The 16,912-nt window shown below is 53.0% G+C and overlaps 1 protein-coding gene across 1 annotated transcript in view; it reads left to right on the forward strand.

The window, feature by feature from the left end:
- Positions 1-434: 434 nt before the first annotated feature.
- Positions 435-16,912, forward strand: part of CUX2 (cut like homeobox 2) — a 68,841-nt gene continuing 52,363 nt past the window's right edge. The window contains exon 1 of the mRNA XM_062010094.1: positions 435-496. Within this exon, the coding sequence (XP_061866078.1) occupies positions 455-496 (42 nt within the window). The 5' untranslated portion in view covers positions 435-454. The remainder of the gene's footprint in view (positions 497-16,912) is intronic.

Genomic DNA, 16,912 nt, shown 5'->3' on the forward strand with positions numbered 1-16,912 from the left:
TTCCAGAGCCTGAGGCTCTTAAGTTGAAAAAAACCACAGTCCTAAACCAGGCTGAACGTGGCGATTTGTTTTTCTCCTGGCCATGTTTGCTGTGGCAGTTCCCATCGGGGGCAAAGGTGCCGAACGAGTCAGGGGGAGGGAAAAACGAACCTGAAACAAAGTTGAAGCGGCGGCTGCCCGAGGGCGATTTCCCATCTTCCCGCGGCTGAAAAACACCCCAAAACCCTCAAAAATCAGCAGCACGGAGGCTCCGCGCCCCTCCTGCGCGGGAGGGGGGCTCCCAAAGCCCCGCGGGGGGCCGGGCCCGGGGGGGACCGGGCCGGGGGGATGCGCTCGGCGGCGCTCGGCGGGGCGGCCCCGCGGGGGAGGGGGCGAGGCGGGGGGGCTCCCGCGCGTGTCCCCGCGCCCCTCCGCACCGCCGCGCTCCCGCAAGATGGCCGCCGACGTGGGATCGATGTTTCGATACCGGACGCGGTTTGATGTCCGCCGGCTCCAGGTTTGGTGGCGACGGCGGCCGTGGGGCTGGGGGGCACGGGGGGGGGTGTGTGTGTGGGGGGAACACGGGCGGCCGCCCCCATCCCTCCCTCTCCCCCCCCCCAGCCTCCCCTCCCCGCCCTCCCTCCGCCCGCCCTTCCCCATCGATAGGTATCAGAAATTGATCCCCGCCGCTCTTTGTTCGGCGCCGGGAGCGTGGAGCAGCGGTCGCGGCCATGGAGCCGCGCAGTCCCGGCCCCCGCCCCGCCGCCCCCGAGGTGACAGCGGGGCCGGGGGGGCGGCGGCCGCTCCGCCCCGGCGGGAGGGAGGGAGGGAGGGAGGGAGGAGGAAGAGGAGGGAGGGAAGTTGCGCGGGATGAAGTTGCGGGGAGCGCGGTCCCCCGCGCCGCTCCGCCAAGTTTGTTGCGGTTCCCGCCGGCGGAGCGAAGCCGCAGGTGCTCGCGGGCTGCAAAGTGTCCCCGTGTGTCACCCCCTCGCCCTTTCCCCGTTGGCGGGGGCGGCTCTGTCACCGCGTCCGCGGCTGATGTCGGGAGCCGGGCGGCAGCGGGACACGGGCTGGTGATGGAGCTGCCGGGTGCGCGGTGCCCGGGGGATGGCGGAGCGGGGCCGGCCGGAGCCCCGCCGCCCTCCTGCCATTGTTAGCGAGGGCCGGGGCTTTGCGAGGCCGGGGCCGGGGCTCGGTCAGCCCTGAATGCCGGGGAAGGCGGTCGGTAGCTGCGAGCCGGCGCTGCCAGCCGGCCGGGGCGAGGGCTGGGTACCGGCGTGCGGGACTTGTGATGGATGCGGCGGGAGAGAGGATCCTTTGTGGCTCTGGGCAGGTCACGGATGCCGTATCCCGCCGTAGTGCCCTCGGTCCGTGACATTAACGGTAAGTCCCTTTGTTAACGCGTACGAGGGGAGGTTTGGCAGGGGATGCCGACAGTTGGTGACCTTAAATAGGCACCTGTGTAGCGGGGAGGCGGATAATTAACACAATAGCTCTCGCAACATAACGGGATGAAGCCCAACCTGGATCGACTACAAAAGCCGAAACGCTCATTTACATGGATATTAAATGGCTTTATCCCCGTAGGATATTACGGAGTTTAAAGCGTAGAGCGCTTCGTCGGGGAGTAAACAAATTGAAACGCGATTTATGGGGCTCGGATACTGTATCAGCAGTCCCAGCATTTAATACATTTTGGCTTTTAAGCAGATTACGTGCTACATCTGTGATAGGCGACCCTAAAAGTAACGCAGGTACGGCGGCGGGTCGGCTGATGACTGCTCATGTAGGGCATCGTGGCCGGGAGGGGATTACGGCTGCAGCGGCGATCCTCGCTCCTCTCGCTAATGACTTTCCCTTGGTTTAAAGACAAATATTGGCAGCTACTTTTGCGTGGGGTTTGTCGCGGGGAGAGGAGGGGGGGACACAGGCGGCTGTGCCGGAGGGAGGGGAGGGGAGGGCTGGCAGGGGGTGGGCAGCTCGCCTTCCTCACCACGGCTGGAGGGAGCAGCGGGGATTGACTTCTGTCCAGGCAGCACTTCTGGGATCACGGTGGGAAAGGTGACCTTGTGCCAGCTTGGCCTAATGCCCTTTATTTAAAGAAACAAAAAAGGAGGGGGGGAAAAAAAATGAAAACAACAACGAAAAGAGAAACAACCCGGTTTTATCCTTCCAAGAGCTTTTATTTTCCTCCTCTCCCCTTTCTTTTTCTTTTCTTCCTTTTTAACGTTTGTGTGTGAGCAGCTCTGGCCTGGGGCTGGCTGGGAAACAGGCAGAGTTTGAGCAGCCCTGATGAATGATGGGCATATGTAAAACATGTAGATAATGTGCTCCTCGGCAGCGCTGTAATCGAAACGGCGTTGAGCCCTTTTATAGCAAATAGTCTCAGAAATGAGGAGAGATAAAATTCTATCAAAGATAATGCCAGGCATATTTCACTGGGTTATGAGATTGGTTTATTGTGTACATTACTAATGCAGTATTTTTTTATGGCTTTCTTGTGTCTAACAGTCAGAGAGGGATTCGTACCTTTACGGGGGTTTGGTGTTTTAATTTGCTCTCCGTTTATTACGTCCTGGTTGGTGCTGTTTGCATTATACCCTCCATGTGCTGGCTGCTGCTTTTAATCTAACCCATTCTGTGTTAAAACAGGCAAAAAAAAAAAAAGGGGGAAGAGTTGTGAGCTGCTGATTTGGGATAATAAATACAACAAGGAGTCGGGGTGTGGGGGGGAGAGAGAGAACGAGTGATTATAGCCATCTTTTATAGATGTCTTCACATCTCATTATGCAGATGAGCTCTGGCTATATGGCCTCAGTGTCTGGTTCCTCAAAATGAAGAGCATTTTATTTATTTCCCTGTGATGCAAATACTCTCTGTGTGCCAGGAGAGGAGTTGGGCAAAAAAACCAACTTAGTCGGTGGCTGTGCCGGGTGGCAACGTGTTGGGAGCCTCTGAGCACCGTGTGGCTGAGGGATGGTGGTTTTGCTGCTCAAAGTTTAAAGGAATGAGAGAGAGAAGGAGGGGGGAAAAAAACCCCAGCCCAACAAAACCAAGCCACTGCAAGTGTGGATGTGATTAAAATATTATAACCTTATGATATTCTGAAGTGCATAAATTTTACATATCAGCTACAGAGGGAGTTTAGACATCCATTAAATGATGTGACAGCTTGACTTATCTAAATGTGCTATCATTTAACAATGTGTCAAAATTCTTCTTTATATAGATGACAGCAGTAAATAAGCTATCAGTCCTCTTGGCTGAAGCTTTATTCCTGGAGCTTGGACTAATAAACTTAACTGCACTCTTGTGGAGCAGCCCGTGGGCAGGATAACCTCAGGGAGGAAGCCAAGGTGCTTTTGGGGCTGTGAACGAGGGGAATGTCACCTCTGCAAATCCTCTGGGTCCTAGGTGGCTTTTAGGGATCTTTTGGAGAGCCTTTCAGTTTCCTCCAGCACCCAACACTAATCCATCCCCACACAATGCCCGTGGTCACTGTGCCCAAGGGGCAGAGAGGGGAGCTCGAGGGGCTCTGCGTGTCCCCATCTCATCTTTGTCTTTCCAAGCTGAAGTCTCAGGGTTTGTGTAAGTGCAGTCTGTGCCTGGGGTTGTGCTGAGGAGCACTGTGAGGCTGTGACTGTGGTTTGTGCTTTGCAGTGGCTGCAGCTGCTCGCTGTGTGTTGGGGCAGGGACTGTGTCTGGGCTGCAGAACTGTCCTGTTTAAGCAATTCATGTGAGTTTAGGAGAAGTGCCGTTAATGAAGCCTGGTTCTCGGCAGGTGTCTGCCCCATGATGGGGTTACCTGGTGTCTGATAGTCGTGTGCTCCTCTTGAGAGGTTCCTAGAGGCCAATGTGTTCCCAGTGATGCTTTTCATGTCAAATCTCCACCATCTCCTATTATGATTGTGCTTTGTAGCCCATCTCTTGGAAGGGACACTACTGATGCTCCCTTCCTTCATCCAGGAGCTCCATTTCCTTAGAAATGTAGGTCTGTGGCAGCTGGAAATGCAAATTCCTTCCATCTAACACCAAGGAAGTTCAGCTGATGTGACCACCAAAGCAAAGCTAATGCTCCAGCATGGTCTGCTCAGACCTTGGCAACTGGGGGACTTTGTGTGACTCTGGATGTCACCATCAGGGACCACTTTGAGATGTCCTCTTCCTCCACACCTCCCCCACAGCTCCTTCCATGGACAGGCTGAGGTGCAGCATCCGTCCCACATCCCCCTGTTCCCCCCCAGGGAGGCAATACTTGATATTCCTGCTATTTCCCAGTTACATGTGACAGGGTGCAGGAGATGAGCCGTGTTCCTGGTCCCACCATGATGTGTTGAGCACCAGCAGAAAGTCCCACTGGGAAGTTCCTGCAGGGAAATGCATCTCCTTTTCTTTTTAATCTGTGGCTGAATAATTGAGATGCTGCCAGACAAGAAGAGAGCTGGAGAAAATGAGAGTTTATCTTTAGCTATGCAGCTCTCACTTTAGAAACTGGTGACCCCAATTCCAGCCCAAAGAGTGACTTCTTCCCTAATTAATAAATCCATTAATTAATTGTGTGCGTGCTGCAGCCCATTAGAGATGTAAGCTCTGGCCTCCTGATCCAGTTTAGTGGATTCTCTCTGTGGCCTTGGAGGGAGGTGGAGGGGAAAAAAAAAGGGATTGAGACCAAGAGGCAAATAGGGCACAGGGATGGAAATGTAGTTTGATGTGGAGGGATCAGCCTTGACACATCCTGGTGGGTTGGTTACCCTGCTTGGAGATGGGCAGGGGGACAGCAAGCAGGGAGGAGAGCATGGAGCAGGGGCTCACAGGGTGGAGGCAGCTGGTGGAAGCCAGCCTGGGTGATGGAGCAGCCTCTGGCATCGATGCCCTACGTGGGGCAGGAGTAGGGGACCGCTTCCCTGAGGTCTCCCACTGCCATGAGTTTGGCAGGGCTCAGCAGGGTGGTTGTGCTGCAGGTAGAGCTGAATGTTAAAAGATTTGGTGATCTGAATTATTATTTATGACCAGATTAAGCAAACAGTTCCCTCCCAGGCTGGGAGTCCTTTAGGAGGCACTTGCTTAACTAGCTAACCTCAGTGGAGCATGCAGAACTCGCTATTCATCTCCCTCCATATGTTGGCACAGGAGCTGCTCCCCTCAGTTAATTTTTCTTGCTGTCTGCAGAGACTTCAAATAAAAATGCAGCATAATTGTTGTGTGTTCTGGTCCCATAGCTGCTGTGTTCTCTGCTCAAAGACAAGTTAACTGTTGGCAAAAGAAGCACCATCTTTAAATGCAGAAGTGTTCTGTTGCCTGTGGATTTGGGGCAGTGGAGTGGCCTGGCTGCTCCCCTGGTTTCACCTCCTGTCTTTGCTGGTTGGTTTGGGTTCCCAGGGCTGGCTGTGTGTGCCATGGCACAGCAGCAGCACTGCTGCCCTCCTCCCTCGGGTGCTGGTGCCATCCCTGAGCTGCTCAGCACTGGCTGTGGGAATTCCCACCTCTGGAAATCCAGGGGATTATCCTGGGAGCTGCCAACATAATGTGGCAAGTAGAAAATGTGGGGCCATTGTTTGCAGGGAGGGAGGGTCCTGGTCAGCTGTTGCATCCTGCTCCTGCACAGCCTGCCTGCAAATGCCATGGATTTAGGGTTCAAAAGCAACAGTCTGGGCTTCCCCTCCTTGCCAGACCTCAGGATAGACACCTCACCACAGCCCTCTCCCTGCATTAGATTCCCTCTCAGGTTGGAAAAGGCACATTAGGAGCATCCATTTCCCACCCCTAAAAAAAAAGGAGCTCTGGGTGAAGTTTCTCAGAACATTTTGTACCATCCTATTCCTATTACAGAAAGATGTAATTCCCCAACTTGGGAGATAATAAGCAGGTATTGACTGCTGCTGGGGTCATTATCAAGATTTATTCAGTCAATATGGCTGCTTGGGTCAATAAATCTTGATGTTGATAAAGGAGGAATATATACTTGCAGACTTTATTAAAAACTTTTCCCCTTTTGTAACACTTTCTCATGTGTTGCTTTAGGATCCATGACTGAGTTTTCCTTCATTACCTTTTTTTTCCTGCAGTACCTGCTTTCCTGCAGCTTTTGGTTTGGTTTTTTTGATGTGTCTTGCCAAGGCAGCATAAGCTGGGAAGCAGGATTTGGCCCTGCTCTGATCCCTCCTCCCCTTGCCTGGCTTGGCTCTGGGAATGGGGTTGAGAGGCTCAGGGGTAATGGCATCTGTGGGTGCCTCATCCCATCATCTCAGGGCTTGGTGAGGGGGGAGGATGAGGCTGAGCAGGGGCTGTTGGGGTAAAACTCAGGATTCCTGTTCCCAGCCCACTGTAAAAGAACAGGATCATGCCCCCTTCCCCAGGGCAGGCTGAGGAGGGTCTGGGATGCAGTGAAACAGCCGTGATGTTGGGTTGGGCTCCAGCTTGATGCCTTGGACAGGGGCTTCATGCCTCAGTTTCCCTGCTCCTGGGGTGCAAGGGAAGGGGTGTTCTGGGAGACCAGGGTTTTGAGGTGAATGATCCCAGGAGAGGCCTGGCAGTTGTACCTGTGTGCTTGGCCATGGTCTCCTTCAGCAAAGGACCCTCAGCAGGGTCTCGTGCCATTTTGGTTGCCCATGCAGAGGCTCCCTGGGGAGCATCTCTGCAAAGAGCTCTGGGCTGTATCAGTGCAGTGGAGAACTGGCTCTTGAAGCCAGCAAGCCACCAGCTGCAGGGGCTCATCAGCAGAATCTAACCAAAAGGCTCAGAGAGCCTGGAAAGCTCAAGTGCTTGTTATTTGCTGCAGTGCTGGGTAATGAGCAGGGGCACAGGAGCATCTCACCCTTCCCAGCTCAGCCCTGGCCAGTGCTGTGGGGGCAAGAACTGCTCAGGCTGGCAGGCAAGAAGCTCAGCAGAAGGTCAGCACGTGATGATGGGCTCCTTCAGCTCCATCTGTGCACATCCCCAAGGTTGGCTGTGGATGCCCAAGAGCTGCTCTGCAGCATCCCCAACCACGGGTGGGTTTTTCCTTCCAGCAGAGCTTCCCGATTTCAGGCAGCAGAGCACTGACACCTCCTCCCAAAATGCCTTCAGCACCTTTTTCTTCTCTCTTTCTTTAACATGCCCTTTGCTGTGTGATTCTTTGCCCCCCACTCCTTTGGTGTGGCACCGAACGACTTCCCCCAGAGCTGCAGCTGGACCCCAGAGGATCGCTTGAGCTGCGGTTTAAGCGTGGCTGCTTGACTATGAATTGCAGGGAAAGGGGGGCTCATCCTGTGATGTGGGCTCCTAAAATAAAGTGCCTAACCCCTTTGAACCCCCCCATGTGAACGTGTCTGTGCTGGGAGCCGGGCTGAGCATGAGCCTGCCGTTGCCTCTGGTAACGCTCCCGTGGCTTCACGCCGGAGTCAGGACCTGGGGCAGCCTTTGTTTTTCTTCCTTGGGGATAACATCATCAAGTATTACCTGGTGCTGGCAGCGGGGCTTGTAATGTGTGGTGTAAGCAGAGCTGCTGGGGCCGGGCTGGGATTGCTCAGCCTGGCTGCAGAGGACGTTTGTTCTTTATTAATCAGGGCGGTGGGGAGAGCTGCCCTCGGCTGCTGCGGCTCTGGAGCGCTGGGCCAGCGCTGCTTCATCCCTGGGAGATGCCTGATGGTTACCCCTCTCGTCTCCCTGGGGGTTTTTTGGGGGTAAGGGGGAGTGGTGGGGGCTGGGGGTGCAGACAAGGGATGGGGTGGACTCTGCACTGTGGGGATGGGGTTTGAGGGAGTGATGTTGCCCGAAGCCTCCCGTGATGCCCACGTGCACTGCAGTGGCTGGGATGGGGTGATGGAGAGGATGGTGCCCTCCAGGAGGAAGGCTCTTGGGGACCCTCATACCTCAGCTTCCCATACCTCCCCAGGATGGGGGTTAAGCACCCTCCCTGACAGGGCTGAGCATTGCACTGGGTTGGCTGAGGTCCATCAAGCATTAAATTGAGTGCCTGATGTCTGGTGAGGCTCTTCCCTGGGGTCTCCTCTGCTGATGCCCCTCTCACCGTGCTGCTGCCCCCTCACCGTGCTGATGCCCCCCTCACCGTGCTGATGCCCCCCTCACCGTGCTGATGCCCCCCTCACCGTGCTGATGCCCCCCTCACCGTGCTGATGCCCCTCTCACCGTGCTGATGCCCCCTCACCGTGCTGATGCCCCTCTCACCATGCTGATGCCCACCTCACCATGCTGGAGCAGGCTGCCCTGTCCATGCCATGCCAGTTCCCCTCCTCTGCCTCTGGTGATGGGCTGCGTGCTGCTTGTCCCAACCATCTCTCAGCTCTCCCCAGCCCCAATCCTGGCAGAGCTGAGGGTTGACTGGGGCAAGTGGATGCCCAGGGCTGACAGGACCCAGGCTGGAGCACAGACCCTGGCATCTAGGCCAAGTAGTAGCCATCCAGACCCAGCAGCTTCGCCCGCTCCCTCCTCCGCTCGGCACGTGCCGCAGCAGCAGCAGCAGCAGTCTCCTGCCACAGCACTCTCAAAGAAAAGCAGCTAATTAACATTATTCTTTAATTATTGCCTTTATCAACAAGGGGTCTGGTTTATACCAGCAGGATAGTCGCTTTCCCTTCCACTACCCAAGCGAACGCTTCAGTTCCTGTTGCTTTTGAGACGAATTCGATGTCATCTGCCCATTGTCACTTAATGGGGACACTTGGGTAATGACTGGGAGCTCCAGCCCTGTTTAGCAGCACTGTGAGCATGTAATTTAGCCCCTTAGGCAACAGTACTTTGGAACTCTCTGGATAGTTTTGAACTCTCTGTTCTTAATTAAATATGCAATTTTTCACGGTAACCAGGTTAATTCTTTTGTGTTGTGTTGTAATACTGTTAGGAATTTCCATCGTTCTTATTAAACATTATTCAGGCATTGTGGCTTCCATAATTAAAAAAAAAAAGGAAAAGAACAAAGCTTGATTCACTCCTCTCTGCTCCCTGGTTAATTTATCAAATGAATTTTGCAAATTTCTCTGTTTCTCCCCAGACGGCGTGCCAAGTGTTTTAAAGGGGAAGGATTTAATTGCTCTGTAGGGATTGGTTGGTTATGAAGGATTTGGCTGTTTGATTAGTAAACCCTTTTGGGAATGGTTTAATGCTCCATGATCTTAAAAATTGTCTGATTGTGAGGCTCTCCAAGGATGTTTTCTCTTTTCCTTATGTATGGCAACAGCTTCGCACAAGTGTGATTATTAGGTAGGGAGGAGGGAGCAGAGGGGTAGGTGCTGGGTGTCTCTGACTGCCCTGGCAGTGTGGTGATGATGATGGTGGTGGTGAGATAAACCAGTGGCTGTTTACATGCATCCCCAGCAGATCATGGGGATGGATCTCTGGCTGTGCCACCACGAGGCTGCTCCTGGGCAGGGTCCTGTGCTCAGGTTCTCTTCCAACACTTGTTCCCCAATAAACCTTCTCATATAACATAATTATATGGAATATCTGATTTACTGAAGAGCTGTGTTCTGTGTTCTCTGGCTTGCTGTGTCCCCCTGGGCAGTGTCCCTGTGAGGATGCTGAAGTGCACAGGGAGCATTCATGCAGCCCTGGAGTTGTCTGGGCAGGACTGTGCATGAGAAGGGATGTGGAGCTACAGCCTGCCAGGGGTTTAATCCAGGTACCCCATAGCCAGGGAGCTTGTAGACCCCCAGTCTGGGAGCTACACAGGCAATCAACCCCCTCTGACTGCAGTGCCTGGGGATGTCCAGCCAGAAGCAACCTGATCTAGGTTGACCTGCTTCTGCAGGGGGGTTGGACTAGATGATCTCTAAAGGTCCCTTCCAACCCCTACCATTCTGTGATTCCAAGCCTTTAACTGGGAGGCTTTAAAAGAAAAAGCAAAGGGAAAAACCAACAAAAATGCTCTGCTTGTGTTTTCCAGTGGTGGGGGTTGCTCCTGCTGCCAAGAGGGAGCTATGCTCTGCCCTCACAGCCCCAGTCCCAGAGCCTTCGACTGAGAGTTGGATCCCAATGGATGGAGGTGATGTCTGTGAGCTGATATCGGGGTGAAAGGATGGGCTGGGACTGCTGTGCTCTGTCTGTGTGATACTGGCACACAGGGGGTTTGTTGTGGGGCAGGAGGAGTTTTGCCTCCCACCCAACACGTGGAGCATCCTCAGGAGGCGCCGCTTGGGATGATGCTGCCCAGCCAGGATCGATCGTGGCCGGTCTGAGGGGGATCCCCAGGGCTTATTTGGGCTTTAAGGAGAGGTCAGAAGGTCATTACACTCATAAATATGTTATGATTTAAGAGAGGAGCTGTTGCTAACCTAGAGCTTGGTTTCTGTGGTGCCAGTTTTCCCCCCTTCTGGTTCAAGCCTCTTACAGCAGCTGGATCAACCAGCAGCACCTGGGCAGCTTGGGATTGAAAAGGAAGCATTCAGCAGTGTTGTGATGGGGATCTTTGCCCCCAAAACCCCCCAAAACCTGCACTTAAAACTGCCACTTCTTTTCTTCCCTCTCCTGAAACTTGCAGAAGGCTGTTGGTGTGAGGTTTGGGGAGCCAGGGGTTGCCTCTGTGGCTCAGTTGATGGTGATCCCGGCTCGCTTCAGGTGCTGATGATGGTGTGGGGTGGGAGCCTGAGGCTTCTCTGTGTCCTGGCTGCTTTGGAGTGAACAGGGTTATTTTGGGGAGGCATGAGCCAGCAGCACAGGCTCAGCAATGGGGCCCTGGCAGAGCTGGCATGACCATGAGGCAAGATCCCAGAGGCAACGCGTAGGGTAATACCCAGAGTTGGCATCAACCCCCTTGCTACGTCTCCAGCATTATGTAGAGCAGCATGGGGGAGGATTCCAAGTGGGGCCTGAAGGATTCTAAGTGGGGTTTGAAAAAGAAGGATGGACATTTTTAGAAGGTGCCAGTTGCTCCCCCTGTTTCCCTGGGGCTGACCCAGCGACGTGAGGCTATGGCTAAAGCACATGCAAACCATTTGCTCAGTGGTGGTGACTGGAGGGAGTCTGCAGAGCTGCTTGGCATGGGGCTGCTCCTTCCAGTGCTGTGCTGAATCCAGAAAGTCATTTAAAAAGCAAGATAACCATTCCCCTTCCCCCCTAAAAAAGGAAGGAGCAGACATTTGCAAGGCGAAGGCGAGCAGACGCCGGTAATGTATTCCCAGGCATGACACAGAGTGGCAACGTGTCATGAACCGTGTCCCCAGGGACCCCTGGGTCTGTGATATTGGCTTTAACCCCCACCAGCTCCAGTCAGGGTGTAAATTCATCAGGCTTACGGGTATTGCTCTTGGACTACTGAATAATTTACAGTTGCAGAGCCCAGCCAGGTTCAGGTCATCGGGGTTCATGGGTTAATAACAGGTTTGGTTTTTGTTGTCAGCAGCTGCCTTGATAACATATGAAAGAATCCTATTCTGTTGATTAGATTTTGAAATGGATCAATTTTTAATCAGCAGAACATCTGACTCACTCAATAAGAGCAGCGTGGTGGAGACAGGACGAGGGGCTCGTTATTTACGGGATTGTTTGTTTTTAGTGATACGCAAATCCTCGCCGGGGCTGGAGCTCAGCCTTTGCCTTCCCTCGCCCCTGCTCCCCCAGAATAAAGCATCAGGATCAGCTGCAGCCTGGCACCAGGTATTTTGCTTCATCTACTGATTGGGTTGGAAATCCATGATGCTGCTCAAGAGCTCCGAGGGCACACACTGAAGCTTTGATTTAGCAATCTGTTGGTATCGATGGGAAAACATTTACTTACCTATCACTAGGTTTGACATATAAAGCCCCTGTGTGGGAGTGCTGCTTGGCTGAACCCCTGAAGGGAGTTTCCCTCCCTGAGGACCTGGAGAAGCACCTTGGAGATGAGTTTATGGGTGCTGGGAGAGCAGGAGTCAGAGCCCAGCGGGACACACAGGTCCTGGCCACGTTCCTGGGTGCGTAGTTTCAGAGGGAGTAACTTGGATTTCATGGTTAATACTAAGAGAGCTGGATCCCCATTAAAAGTTAAACACTGGGTGAGGACCTGGGCAGGTGCTTGCTTCAGTTTTTGGTTACTCTGGGCACAAGGAGCCTCCCAAACTTGACCTGTCGCATCTCACCTTGATCATCGCAACCGTTTCCCTTTGTAAAGACACGCCAAGAAACACCCCGAGTTTCTTTCATCTGCCTCCTAAATGGAATCCACTGGGTCAAACTTTGGGCTTGAAGCATTAACTGCTATAAGAGGACTCCCTGAAAGCTGAAGCTCTAATTTCTGTAGTAACAACAAAGAGGTGAAAGTGTGATGAGCAGAAGTTTGGGGCGAGCTGCCTGGGCGGCTGTGGCTCCAGGGGACGGGCTGCTGCTGGAGGGCACTGACAGAGATGAGCACTCAGTGCTGATGGCAAGTTGCATGGCTTTGCCCTGGCTGCTTGGGGATTTGACTTTTAAAACTTGTGCCTTCTGGCAGTCTCCTTAACCTAAATAAATACTTTGCCTCTTGTCAGGCCCTGCAGACCCCATGGCTGGGTGGGGGCTGGCTCCTGGCACCTTCTTTTCCTCCAGTTCTTTCTTTTTGAAAGAGTTGCCTCTGGTTTAAAATGGGGTGTATTTAGGAGTTTATAGATATAGTTCTTTGTTGGTTTGATGAGGTAGTGATTTAAGCACCAGGAAAGGTGTGCTGAAGCCTCTGGCTGGTGGTGGGGAGAAGCAGCTCCCTGGTCCTTCTGGGTTCTGTAGCCTGATCCAGCCCTGAGAATCCCTGAAGGTGGGGTGGGAAGGGCCCTGCAGAGCTGCTCCAGCCCCAGCCCCTGCTCAAGCAGGTTCCCCTGGCTCAGGGGGCACAGGAACGTGTCCAGGTGGGGTTGGAAACCTCCTGAGCAGGAGCCTCCACACCCTCCCTGGGCAGCCTGGGCCAGGGCTCCCTCCCCTCAGCACCAAAGCTGTTTCTCCTTGTGTTTAAGTGGAACTTAAAGACTGGCCCCATCCTCTCGACACCCACCCTTTAGGGATGGATCAGCATTGGTAAGGTCCCCTGTGTTTGCTGAGCTTTGGCCACCACCAGCATCACTCTGAGGTCTCTTTGGGGCTTGGCAGTTCCCACTGTTATGACAGAACCATAAGCCCAAGGGCTCATTTCTAGAGCCTGGAAGCAACACTGCAGGTAATAGGTGTTTGATGACAGCCACAGCACCAGTTAATGGGCTCTCACACCCATCAGCAGGCATGGGTGATACATCAGGGTCTGCTAAAAAACATTAGCAGCCCCAGAAGGTTAAATATGCATATTGTATCATTGCTGGCAGCTTTATTTTCAGGAGAGCAGTGGGTGTCACAAGTTCATGACTTCCAAATGAAGTTTATTTTAGTGCTCCTCTGAGCGTCTGCTGCTTGTTTGCTGAGAGGAGTTGAAAGGAAAATGATTTTGCAGAGCAGAGGGGCAGCTGACCTGGTTTTTGTTTAATCATGTGTGCTTAGAAAGCATTGATGGAGGTGATTGGTCTTCAATGTCCTTTGCCAGGCAATGAGGAGCTGCCCAGTTCTTGTGCTTGGGAAAGGCAGCAGTTCCTCTGGTAACTTATTAACCTGCAGAACTGGCCTTGTGTTTAGCAACTGGGTAAATGAATCACTGCTAGGTCCCTGGGTTTTAGTGTCATTGCTCCAGACAGGATTGACCCAAAACTGCCCCAGGACTTAGTTCAGCTGGTTGCTCCTCTGCAGCTCAGGATTCATTTTGGGTCTGTGACTTTTGGGTCTGTGGAATGACCAACCCCACGTGCTGTTTGAAAGCTGCACTGGTTTGATCTGGAGTTCCTGACACCAGCACATAGTCCTGTCCTTTTTCCTCTTTGATTTTTAATCCATTCAGCTAGGTGTAAAGCTCCAATAATTTTGGGCACCACAGGGTGTTTGTGTTCGTTAGATCTTGCTGTGGAGGATGTGCAGATTGCCTTTTGGCAGCATTCCTCTTCTCCTTACTCATCACTTGCTCTCTTAATGAAGAACCCCCCTTCCTACCAGGATGCACGACCTGAGCCTGGGATGCTGTCTGTGTTTTGGTCTCTTTTTTTTTCCCAGGCTATTAATTAAATGATAACAGAGCCCAGCATCTCTTTATTTAAAGAACAGATGGAGCATCCTGAATATTAGCATAGTCCTGGCTCTGACAGCACCAGCAACTCCAGGGGCTCAGGGTTTGGATGTGCCCCCCAAGGACCATGTTATCAGGCAGGCAGCAGGCAGCAGCCCCACGGGATACTGTTCAGCAGTGGTGCTGGCTCTGCCACTCAAAATTCCAAGGGTATTGTTAGGTAGAGGTGAAATGAGGTGCTTTTCCTGACATCCCTTCCCATCCCCAGCTCCAGAGAGACAGGGAACTGCTGGAGAGAGGCCAGGGCAGGGCTCCCAAGAGGCTGAGGGATGGGACATGTGTGTGAGGAGGAAAGGCTGAGACCTGGGGCTGTTCAGCCTGGAGAGGAGAAGCCTGAGGGGGGACATCACCAATGCTGCTCAATCCCTAAAGGGCAGCTGTGGAGAGGATGGGGCCAGTCTTTGTTCTGTGGCCAGAGGCAGGACAAGGGGTAACGGGCACAAGCTGGAACACAGAAGTTCCACTGAAGCACAGGCAAAAACTCCTTTGGCTGATGAGTTCTGGGGGTCCCTTCACACCTCCACCATTCTGTAGCTGTGTGATCCCATGGCTGAATGCTAGTGAGCTGCTTCTGAAAGCACCTCTGGGCCCTGATGGATTGTAACTGCCTCCCTCCATCTGAGCCAGCAGAGTCCATCACACCGGTGCTGGCAGCTCTGTGTCTGCCCCACCTCTGTGAGCAGGTCACGAGCCAGCCCAGGAGCTGCAGCCTTTACCCTTATAACCAGTGTGGGGTGGGGGTTTTAGTGACAACTGCTTTATAGGGGATGATCCCAACCTGCTACCTGATAAAGCTCTAACAGACAGCAATGCAGGTGCTGGCTGCTGAGCTCAGCCCAGGCTGGCTCCTGTGTCTTTGCCTTCGCTGATGTAGAGCTGCAGTGATGCATTCATGGATGCAGTGATGCATTCAGGGCTGCAGTGATGCATTCAGGGCTGCAGTGATGCATTCATGGATGCAGTGATGCATTCAGGGCTGCAGTGATGCATTCAGAGCTGCAGTAATGCATTCATGGATGCATTGATGCATTCAGGGCTGCAGTGATGCATTCATGGATGCAGTGATGCGTTCAGGGCTGCAGTGATGCAGTCAGGCCTGCAGACACCATTGCAGAGGGTCCAGATCAATCACCAGCAAAATCCCCACCTTTCCCTGGTTTTGTCTCTAAGTGGCACCCCATTTAGCACCTGTGCTGTTTCCCTCCCACACTGATTTCTCATTGAAATGCCCTGTTTTTCCTTCTTTTCTTAAGCAGCCACAATTGATAATTTAGCTCTGGATAAAGCAACCTTAGAGCTTTTTATTTCTCAGAGGCCAAACATTGATGTTGTGTGAAATGGGAGCTTTGTATGGAACTTAGCTTCCTGAAAAATTTATTTACTGTGCCTGTGATCTGCAGGAGTGAATTGATGTTTATCTATAGTGGTTCTTGCCAGGGAAGAAAAAAACAGCAGCAAGCAGCATAACTGCACTTTCTTGGGAAGCCTTGAAAGGCCTTTTAAATAAATGTCTAATAGTAGGCTCTCAATAGCAAACAGCCAGCTTGATAGGCAGTGTACAGTATATTATTAACTATAAGCAGGCTTAATCTTTTTCTCATGTTTTAGAGAATGCTTTAGAACCTTGTGGCCAAAGAATTGATGATGGCCAGGTATTTGAAGCTAAGCAAAACGATCCTGCTGGTACCACAGGGAGATCAATACTGCTGGGAAGCGTGTGGGGCTGCCTGCAGCTGCCCAGCTCCTGCTCCCAGCCCGTGTCCTGGCAGTCCTGCATGCACAGCTGGCATTTGGGTGACGTGTCCATGGTCTGGAGGTTTCCCTGGAGAAGGGTGCTTGGTGGGGGATGGTGGTGGTTGTTTATTGTCTGTTGCAATCGCCACGCTGGAGCTGGGGCCTCGGCATCACGCTGGAGTTTGTTGTGCTGAGCGTGTGCCAGGGCTCCCTCACCTCAACATCAAAGGGGTTCCTCCTCGTGTTTCAGTGCAACTTTTTCTGTTCCAGCTTGTGACCATTGCCCCTTGCCCTGTCTCTGGCCACCACACAACAAGCACTGGCCCCATCCTCTCACCACGCGCCCTTTAGGGATTGAGCAGCATTGGTGATGTCCCCCCTCAGGCTTCTCCTCTCCAGGCTGAACAGCCCCAGGGCTGCAGCTTTTCCTCCTCACAAACATGTCCCATCCCTCAGCATCTTGGGAGCCCTGCCCTGGCCTCTCTCCAGCAGTTCCCTGCCTCTCTGGAGCTGGGGATGGGAAGGGATGTCAGGAAAAGCACCTCATCTCACCTCTACCTAATGATGCCTTTGTCATTTTTAGCACCCATCATGCAGGTGGGTGATGGAGCCACATCACAGGGCAGGATTTGGGCAGGGTGGATGGAGCTGACTCACCTAAATCTTTCCTCTGCTGCACTTGGCACAAAAAGTAGCAGAAGTTTTCTGTCCAGCAGCCTGTCATAGAATCACTAAATTGCTTTGGCTGGAAAAGACCTTTCAGATCATCAAGTCCAACCATTTTCCCCCAAGATGAGTGCACTGAAATCCCTGTGAGCCTCCAGCCACCACCTTCACTCACAGTTGGAGGTCTTTGCCCTCACTGGGTGATCTCAGCCCTGGGCTTTGCAGTCGTGTTTTCCTGCTCTTCCTGCCCGTGCTGTGGTGGATCCTGGGAGCTCTGTCCAGGAGTCAGGGAATCAATAGATGGTTAAGGTGATAAGCAGCTTTTCTACAAACCAATTTTGCAAGAGGAGTTTGCAAAGAGGTTAGTGGAGAGGATCTGTATCCTCACCCCAAACGGTTCACTCTGGCCCAGAGATCACCTCCCACCTGAATGAACCCGGGAGCATCCTCGGC

The sequence above is a fragment of the Colius striatus genome, chromosome 17 (assembly GCF_028858725.1).
Source record: "Colius striatus isolate bColStr4 chromosome 17, bColStr4.1.hap1, whole genome shotgun sequence".
Lineage (NCBI taxonomy): Eukaryota > Metazoa > Chordata > Aves > Coliiformes > Coliidae > Colius > Colius striatus.